Here is a 10,557-nt window from a genome sequence, read left to right on the forward strand (position 1 = left end):
CAATGAAAAAATAATTGTATAATAATTGCCCTAAGATCATATTCAACAGTTTCTTTTTATTTATTCATTGATCATAGGATAAATCTTTCTCATAGATTCCTCTCCTTCTTGTTGTAAGAGATTTTCATGTGAATATAAATTTAAACTTATTTGCAGGTTCCCCTCAAGTAGTGATTTAACAAAAGTTCATCACAGTTTGAGCGACTACATGTCAATTTTTCATTGTGTGACTGACTATTTAGAATAAGCCATGCTGAGTAGAAAATATTCATGCAGCAAAGGATCTATGGAAAACTTGATCTTTAAGTTTCTGTAAGTTTCACCATTCTAACAATTTATAACATTTAAATTTCATTCACAGTACACTAACTAAAATCCTGGATACCTATACTAGGCTACCCTGTATCTCATTTGAAAATTTAGAAGCTATTTTGTAACATGATCAAGCAAACCATTTTACATATAGCCTGTTTAACTCAATACTAAACATATAAAAATATGTTATTTGATAAAGTATCTAGTAAGCATAAGAAAATTTAAATCAAAATGCTCTAACAATGAAAAATGTATTTATAAATGTTTTTCTTTGCAGAAAACATAGACTCTATATTAAGACAATGCCAAATTTTACAGATGTAACCGAATTCCTTCTTGTTGGATTGACAAGGCGTCAGGAATTAAGGGTACTGTTTTTTGTGATGTTCTTGATTGTTTACATGGTCACTTTGTTGGGAAACATTGGCATGATAATTTTGATCAGCATCAGCCCTCAGCTTCAGAGTCCTATGTATTTTTTCCTAAGTCATTTGTCCTTTGTGGATGTGTTGTTCTCTTCAAATGTTACTCCCAAAATGCTGGAAAACTTACTATCAGAAACAAAAACTATTTCTTATGTTGGATGTCTGGTGCAATGCTACTTTTTCATCGCTCTGGTGCATGTGGAGGTCTATATTCTAGCAGTGATGGCCTTTGATCGTTACATGGCCATCTGCAACCCTTTGCTCTACAGCAGCAAGATGTCCAGGGTTGTCTGTGTCCGCCTCATTTCTGTGCCTTATGTCTATGGATTCTCTGTGAGTCTGATTTGCACTCTGTGGACATATGGTTTGTATTTCTGTGGAAACATTACAATCAACCACTTCTATTGTGCTGATCCTCCTCTCATCAAGATTGCCTGTGGAGGAGTGCATATCAAAGAGTACACAATGATTGTTATTGCTGGAATTAACTTCACATATTCCTTGTCAGTGGTGCTCATTTCATACGTGCTCATTGTAGTAGCTGTGTTACGCATGCACTCAGCTGATGGCAGGAGAAAGGCATTCTCCACCTGTGGATCCCACTTAACAGCTGTTTCCATGTTTTATGGAACCCTCATATTTATGTATCTCAGAAGGCCAACGGAGGAGTCTGTGGAGCAGGGAAAGATGGTGGCTGTATTTTATACCAGTGTGATTCCTATGCTGAACCCCATGATCTACAGTCTCAGGAACAAAGATGTGAAAGAAGCAGTCAGCAAGGTAATTGCCAAGGCAAACTTGAGGAAATGAAATCAAACATACTTTAGCAGGATGTTTATCCAAATGTGTTGAAGAAGCATAGATTTCTCAGCTTGAAAATCTTTCTACATATAACCCTTATGCAAAAATCAAAAGATCCAGTTGTCCACAGTGTTGCTTCACAGCATGATGCTTCTCTATTAAGCATTTGTTATCTTAAATATTCAACTATTTCATGAAATTCTATATTATTTACTAATTTGTGTTAATTAAGTTATTGGAGGTATTTGCAAATAAGTTTGAATTAACAACAATTAAAATGTAAGTCCCCTAGTAGAGTTACATATTATATTTTAAGGCTTTTGTTAATTATATTTGTCTTCACTATAAAATCTATAGTTCCAGTAGGAATATGATGACCCTTATTTGCAAAGGATATTATAAAATGTTCATATACAAATGAAATTTTAGCAATGATACTGCATTGAGAATATGCAAGTATCTTAGCATAATCTAAATTTTCCCATTCAATATATATATTTCTCCTTAGATAATACTGCTTGTGCTTTTTCTCGGTTCAAATTCTCAGTTCAATGATAAAATAACCTTTCTCCTCATCCTTAAATATGTACCTTCACTCCCTGAGGGACTATTGGTAGTACTTGATTTCTGAAGAAAATGCCATGTGTTCTCCAATGATGTCCTCTTTGATTCTTTTGATTGTTCCAATAAATAATCTCCTACCTGTTCTCATGCAATCAAAGTTAATGAAACTAAGAAAGAGAGCACACACACACAAATATTATGTGTGCACAACCACACATGAAAGTAATAAAAAAAATTGGAAAGATGAAAGGTATCAGTATAGAGAGAGTGTCATGAGAGATCATAATGATATTGAAAGCACTTAAGATTTACTATATACATTTTGAAATGGTCATACAATAAACAGAATTGTGGTCACTGAAATGGTTGTTAGATCAAGACATAAAAGCATGTCTTTAGGATAATATATTATCCACACTCAAATTGCTATCTTACTATATCTTTGTATTTAAAGGTGAATCAGTAATAATAATTAGGACACTGTAATGTTCCCTTCTATTGACTATCGTTTTTTAGTATGTATTATGTCTTTTATCCTCTCTTTATTACCAGTTATTTCCTTGAACTAGTGAAGCTCTACAGTGGTCAGATTAGTACCTTAAGAAAATTCAGTTGGAGTACCTCACCACTGCATTAATGATTACTATGAATGGATGCTTAGTATTTAAGATGGTGATTAATGAAGTTTTCTGAGTCATATATAAAAATAAAATCTAGAATATAAAAGCATAATTTAGTTGTCTATTGTGTTTTGAATCATAAATCTCCATGAAAGCACATGAAGAAGACTTTGTGATCAACTGTTGGCATAGTTAGAAGTGACAAAAACTTGGGATATGGGCCTGGATGGAAGAAGTAGGTCGCTGACTTACACCTTTGAAGAGGACATTTTGATTCCAGTTCCTCACTCAGCTTGCTTCTATTGCACAGGTCACACCATGATGTTCTGCCTTGCTACACACTGTTAGCAATATGCCCAGAGAATGATGCACTAAGACTTCTGAGAGTGTGAGCCTAAATATATCATTTCTTGTTTACGTTTATTTTCTCCATTATTTTGAAATTTTGAAAATTAATATATAATCAATTATTTTATCTTATTCTCTATATGCAGTATATAAATGAGCTCAGGTAACACAAGTATTTCTTTTCATTTTATTTATTTTTCTCTCATACAATACACCTTGACCACAGTTTTCCTTCTCTCCCCTCTACTTAGTTTCGTCTCCCACTTATCCTCTCCCCCAAATCCACTGTTCTTCTACATATGAGAGTTTGTGCCTAGTTTTATTGCAGCTTATTATACAAGTATTCTTGTAGCTATGTCTTTCATTTAATATTGAGACTTCCATATCTATACTGTTAGGAAAATGATACATGTTAATATTTTGTTGGAAGAATAATATTTCATTGTTTTATATATGGCACTATGAAGTATTCATCCATTAATGAATACTTAGATTACGTTTTTCTTACCCTTTGCTACTGTAAAAAAAACTGAAATATTTAAGCATATTGATATCATTTCCTTTGGGTCAGCAATCAACTGCAAGATTTTTTTTTTTGGTCATATAGTAGTTTCATAATTCATTTTGGAAGAACCCCTCTGTGGTTTTCCTTACCAAATTTCTTTTATGTCAAAAATATGTCATGGTTTCAGTGATCTATAGAGAGAAAGAGAGAAAACAAATTTGTTCAAAATATTCAAAGAAAGAGTCAGAAAACATAAATAATTCCTAATTTTGTACTGTAGAGTAAAATGACTGTAGTCAGTAATAATTATGCTCTGAAATATCTTGAAGATCATTTTGAATTTTTCAACTCAGAAAATAGGCAAATGTTTAGATGAAAGTATGCTAATAATACTGTTTTCATAAATATATAATTCAGGGCATATATCAAAACGTTAAAATAAACTTTACTTTGTAGAATTTTTAAAAATTATAATAAAATAATAATAATTCAGTCAACAAAAAGATATGTTGGCAGAGAAATTTCCTAACATTGTTTACTCAGATTGGGGTTTGGCTAATTACTGATAATGGGCTAAAACTGGCCCACTGTTGCTTTATGTTTTCATGAAAATGAAGCCTGGGCATTAATATAAATATTTAAATGTTCAGAAAGGAATTTAATATTTTATACCACATGGGAATACATAACATGAAATTTGACTTTTAATATTCAAAAGGCTTTTTAAAATTTAAAATCACAATACACATCATTGTATGTGTATAAATGTGATAAATGTGATAAAATGTCATGTCATGAATTTTTAAAATCTAAATTTAATTATGACATCTATTTTAAAATAATGTGGAACAAATTAAGCCCATACAGTTTTTAAAGATAAATGCATATGTAACAATAAGACAAGTAATGAGTTTTTCATGTGCAGGCCCTAGTTTCTAGTCTCTATTTTTTGTGTTTTATGTAAGGACATGGCACATGTGGAAACTAAGACACTAAAAAGAGACCTCACTTAAAGACCTGCACAGTGCAAGAAGGTAAATTGAAAATACAAAGGGGCATTTGCGAGCAGGTCAGCTGGTAGGCAGGCAGAGATCAAGTAAAGTAAGGAGCAGAAGGAACGGAGAGTTAATCACAATAAAGTGTATATGAAAAATCACATGTAAACCTATTGTCTTGAAACAAAACTCAAATATATTTGGGGGAGACAGTAGAATACTTGAGATATGAAAGCATGTGGTTATTATTTAAACTTCTAAAGGTTTAAAGGGACAGAGGCAGAGAGATGAGGAGGTAGTAAGCAAACAATGTCTTAAACAAAATTAACTGTATATGGACAAAACTATGAAGACCTACTAATTTCTAAATCAATTAAAATTATGATGTAAAAATGAAGTTTGCACAATTATCCCTTACCAGAGGACATTGTTGAATCTAGAAGTAATTAAATACTAAAATCTGACAGTTATGAGCTACCTCATTATGTGTTTAAGGAGTTTTCAAGTTTATTTCCCTTGACTACTTCCAAACACAGCTCAACTCTTTTTCTTCGTTTGTTTGTTGGTAGACCATTTTATTTAAATATATGAACAACCAATGGGCTACTGCAATCCAAGTGAATTCTCCACATCTTAGAACATTGTGAGGTGCAGTAAAGGAAGATCATTGGTCTTTAGCAGATTCCAAATCCTGCCACCAGACCGGGACATAGAGATACAGGTAAATGTTTACGTAGTTAGAGAGCAGAGGCCCAGGTGAAATTCCCCACCCCAAGCTGGCTCTCAAACGAAAAATAATCATTGGACCCTGAGAACTCCCAAAGACCACCCTCCCATCATTCACACAATATCAATTGCAGGAACAGTCGTACACGGCAAAGTGTAAGTTCTATGCATTCCACAGCACAGAAAACCCTTCTTTCAGAGGGCATACAAGTTGCCGGAAATTACATCCCTCTAGTCTGGTGCTCTTGTGATGAGCAACTTACTGGTAAAAACATCTCCCAGTGTTGTAAGGAGCCACAGCCATTGAGCACATTTTGCTGTAACTCCATCTACTTGCAATGCCTACAGTGTCTGTCTCTGGCTGTTAACCCATTCTTGACAGAACTCTGCTATATTGATTGCACATTTTTAAAAATGCCAAAGGCATTTCACACTTGTTAGCTTGGCCACCACCACTAAGGTATAAGAGCAAGTGTTCTCTGTGCCTTATTTGGTACAGTCTCCTCTTTCTTTGGAGAGGATTCCCTTAGTGGTAATTGTGATGGGGGAGGCTCATGCCAAAGACACAAATACATTTCTGTGATGGAAAGGTACGGCAAATCTTCCATCTCACTTAAAAAGGCTTTCTCCTTGGGGTGAGCGCTGGGTCCCTTTTGGGGAGTCGAGAGTCTTGGTGGGGTATCCATTGAAGACTAGGGCTTTTCTGGAGTTTCTTGGCTCCTTAATTCACATTTACAAACTGTTTCTGATATGGAACTACAAGGTTACTTTTTAATGGGAAAGTTCTTAGGAGTTTTTGTTTTGACTTTTGAAAATTCAGGAGCCAGGTTTTAAACAGGAATACAAGTCTTAGGCTAGAACAAAGAAGTAGGCCTCAGGCATGAATATGACTGTGGGCTACATACAACAGGGAAGTAGGCTCAGATATTTTTGTCATCCTGATGAGTCCTTAGAAACAGCAATTATGGGAGTGATCATGGGACTTTGTATATTGCCTTGTTTGTTCCTTGACTGTTCGTATCTATTGTATTGTTGGCTCCTCAACCTAGAACTGACCTAAATACTTGCATGTAATTAAAAGGGTTTAAAAGAAAAGTGGGAATAAACAAACCTGCCTTGAGCCTCAGAACTGGCTGGGGTCATGCTGCAGTTTTGTCTAATCATCTCTTTTCTTTTAATCCTCACTCCTGTGCTGGATTATCTGTTGACTGACCAAGTGGGCTTGGTCAACTGACACATATTCTGGAGTCAAAAGGCTTTAAAACCAGGATCTGAGATGTAGAGGAAATTTAATCCAGCAACATGGTCGCTTTCGCAAGAGATAAAATACAGAGACTTTCTGGATCTATGTGATTGGTCTAGAATTCAGACAGGCCCTGAAATACATTATGATATGGCTGCAACACAGACAAAACCTTAGTACACATCTTTAATTCTAAACAATTTGGTAAAAATTACCTGGTAGAAGTGTAGAGTGAAAAATTATAAAGACCACTTTGTAAAAAATATGTAGACTTTTTCTTTGCCCTTAGACCTGAGCAGAAAAAATGCAGGTTCCAGAACGCGAAACTGAAAATAAGATTTCAGGCCTTCACTGCCACATTCCGGGTGGAGGACATTATCCCTGAATCAGAGGACACTTGCTAGATTAACATTCCTCAAGCCTCAGGGAAGAAAAATAGTTAATCTGAAATTGTTGGTAAATGACAGGGTGGGGCACAGTGACGTGGTAAAGCTACATTCTTGAGAGAAATGAGTGTGCAGAGTGATTTCCACATGACTCTGGATCATTTGGGCTGGATTCCTCTGGGATGTTCCACTGTTCTTGGTTACCCCTCCCTCCCTTGGTCTTCCCAGTATTATGTTCAAAATTTGTAAAACAATAAATCATGTGTAACCTCACGAAAATGCCTTCCTTTCCCCACCCCATGCAAAAAAAAAAAAAAAAAAAAAAAAAAAAAAAAAAAAAAAAAAAAAAAAAAAAAAAAAACCTCAGCTTGCAGGCCTTTGATCAAAATTCTGTTCCTGCATGGACAAGCAGTTTGAACATTGGCTAGCCAACTCTCCCCAATAAACCTCTGCTGATTGCATCCAGATATGGTTTCTTGTGATTTTTGGGTGGTCATGATTTCCTGAGACTTGAGGAAGGCTCTCCCGAGTTTGGGGGTTTTCAGAAGGAAGTTGCCAAGTTTAAAAGTGACTTATAATTGAGAGGAAAGCAAAGTGATGAATCAGAGAAAAATTTGACAGAAAGAATCAGAGATAAGATGTGTCCAATTCTCATGAGAAGAAAAAGGAAAAGGTGTAGTTATGAGCAGGCAGAGAAAAAGGAAGATTTTTTTGTTTTTTACGAGAACAGTTTTCAGATTGTCAGGAGCCATCATACTACAAATTAATAACTAGCAGATGATGGTCCTGAGATGGTTTGCTTAGAATTATAATCCATGACAGATTTTCTCTATAGACAAGGCCAAAGATAATTCATTGTAGGAAAAATTCCTGCTATTAATATGCTTTTCCTGTTATTATTCAACATACATAACAATCACTAGGTATTAGCCTACCCCTTTTGAGCAGATCTCTGTAGACCTATGAAGATGTACTGTCTTGTAGTGATGCTATATAGACAAATAGATAACTTTTTAATTATTAATGATTAAGAATTCCTAAAATCATATCAGTGAGTATTAAGCCTTTTATAGTGAGACTGCTATTAGATCCTTTTCTTATAGTCAAAACTGCAACGAGAATCCTGCCAGTCTCCCATGCATCACCTGTTAATTGCTTCTAGATAGGAACTAGACTTTCTACTACTCAGAGCACATTCCAAGAGGTTATAAAACAACCAAAGGTCATAAAAAGGAAACTAATGACTTATTATAGGTGATAGAACAGAAGATAAAATATTGACTGAATTTATTTATACAAAACTTCACTAATAACTTAGGTATAATTCTTAACTTAGTTATGCTTTGAACCTATGGAACTGTGACAGGTGATGGATGTTTAGCGAGATAATTACTCCTAATGGATATGCATGTATACATTCTCTGTTGTAAACTTCTATTTCAATTTATGATTTGGTGTTTTGTATGATCTTGTGATGAACTTTTTAACATGTAATCATGTCTTTTGAAAGGTATATAAGTACTGAGGACAAAGAAATGAAAAGACGAATTTTTCCCTTGCCCTGCTTAGAATCTTTCCATTCCCCCCTTTTCTTAGATAGCTTTAATAGGAAATTTTACAACTTAGCAATAAACACTATAATCACTTTTCAGTGTCCCTTTTTATTCCTAAGACTTCTGACTAGCAGGCTGAAAGTTAGAGCCATGCAGCTTCTGCTGAGATAGGCCACATTATTTAATCCCCTGCTGTTAGGCTACAGGTGTCAATAACCTATGTCAGCAGATGTTTACCCTCAGAAAGAGCAAGAACACTTTTAGGACTTTTTAGAATTTATCATCAGCATTTCAGTACAGCTAGAGAGCTAGAACATCTGGAGACCTTCAAGCTTTACAGGCACAACAGAGTCCTACCCTGTCCCCTGCCTCCAAGTCTGGAGTTTCCCAGCATCAGACAGGTTCCAAAAAGAACAAGAGAAACAGAGGTAAAGCTAGAATGAGCCAGAGAATGAGAATGAGCCAGAAGATTATAACAGATTGGTAGGGTTAGTTCCTGGCCAAGCAGAAAAATTCAGTAGAAGCTGAGAGAAAGTAGACTGAATCAATCAGCTTGGACAGGAGTTTCAGCCAGAATATTTGCATAGAACCAGCCAGCCAGAATTCAGAAAAAACAAGAAAGGGTGAGCTTATTGAACAGTAGACCTCAAAGATGACAATTATACCAGAAACATAAAAGAGGCCTTAGAGATGACAATTACATCAGAAACATAAAAGTTCCCTTTACATTGATACTTAAGAGGGAAGGAAAGCTGATGCCTCAGTTCAAAGAATCAAGAAAAAAAAATCAATGTTTCACTACATTATTTGTTCTGTTTTTGCCTTCCAACAGTTTAGCTAATGCTTACTGAGAGTCACTTTGCTGATTATAATTGCTGACCTTTTCTTGAAATATCTCCATGGACACACTTAGAAATAAAGCATTGCCAGCTATGTAGACATTACATAATCCACTTGGCACATAAAATTAATTGCTACATCAAATAATTTCAGAAATTAACAACTTTTGTGTTTGTTAGAGGTACAGTGAAAAGTAATGGCAAGCATATCTGTTATAGACAAGCAAGGAGTTACATAAGATCATAAGATATCCAAGGTCTTGAAAAGATACCTCAGTGGTTAAAAGCACTTATTTTATATAGATGCTGGTCTAGAGACTCAGTACCAAACGATTGGTCAGGGAATCTGTCACTATCTTTCTTCTAGTCTATAGCATATGAGATATGCACATGATTCTCTTACAAACACACATGCAAGCCACTCATTTGCATAAAGCAAAATAAGTAAATTATAAAAGGATTTCCTAAAAGATCATATTTTTGCTTCATTTATTTAAATATAATAAATAGGAAAGTAGAAAGCCAAAAGATAGATTCTTTCATCTGTATAGAAGCTGCAAATTAATGACATCACAGCTACATATGGAATAAATAATAATTTATTAAAATCTTAACATAGTGTCTTTTGAAAAAATCTGATCTCTCTCAATTTCTCTGTCTCTGTTTCTCTGTCTCTGTCTTTGTCTCTCTCTGTGTCTCTGTCTCTCTCTCTGTCTCTCTCTGTCTCTCTCTCTGTCTCTCTCTCTCTCTCTCTCTCTCTGTGTGTGTGTGTTCATGTATGTGTAAAGGTAAACTGTTCCATGACATTTATGTGAAGGTCAGAGAACCTCTGGTGCTATGAGTTACCTTCCATCTTGTATGAGACAAGATTTCTTACTGTTAATCACCACCTATGCTATGTTGGTTGGCCAATGAACTTCTGGGAGTTTTCTAAGACTCCCATCTTACTATAGCAATACTGGGACTCAAAGTCAGAAAATCAAGCTTCTATGAAATGCTTTGTTCACTAAATCATCTCCTAGAAATAAATCTATTTATAATCTATCATCTATCTATCTATCTATCTATCTATCTATCTATCTATCTACCATCTATTTTTATCATCATAATCTATCTATATCTATTTTCCTGTCACTTATCTATATTATCTATTTTTCTACCTATCATTCATTTTCCTTGTCTTGCTAGAGTACTTTAGCATGTAAATAGTGAACGAAAGCACTTTTCTCATCAAGAG

The 10,557-nt window shown here is 34.9% G+C and overlaps 1 protein-coding gene across 1 annotated transcript; it reads left to right on the forward strand.

Annotated features, from left to right (window-relative positions):
- The first annotated feature begins 596 nt into the window (after nt 1-596).
- On the forward strand, nt 597-2,981 carry LOC117704068 (olfactory receptor 5M9). The gene has a single exon (XM_034496045.2). The coding sequence runs from the start codon at nt 618-620 to the stop codon at nt 1,548-1,550; it is 933 nt and encodes a 310-aa protein (XP_034351936.1). The 5' UTR covers nt 597-617; the 3' UTR covers nt 1,551-2,981.
- Nucleotides 2,982-10,557: the final 7,576 nt, after the last annotated feature.

Source organism: Arvicanthis niloticus, chromosome 2 (genome assembly GCF_011762505.2).
Source record: "Arvicanthis niloticus isolate mArvNil1 chromosome 2, mArvNil1.pat.X, whole genome shotgun sequence".
Lineage (NCBI taxonomy): Eukaryota > Metazoa > Chordata > Mammalia > Rodentia > Muridae > Arvicanthis > Arvicanthis niloticus.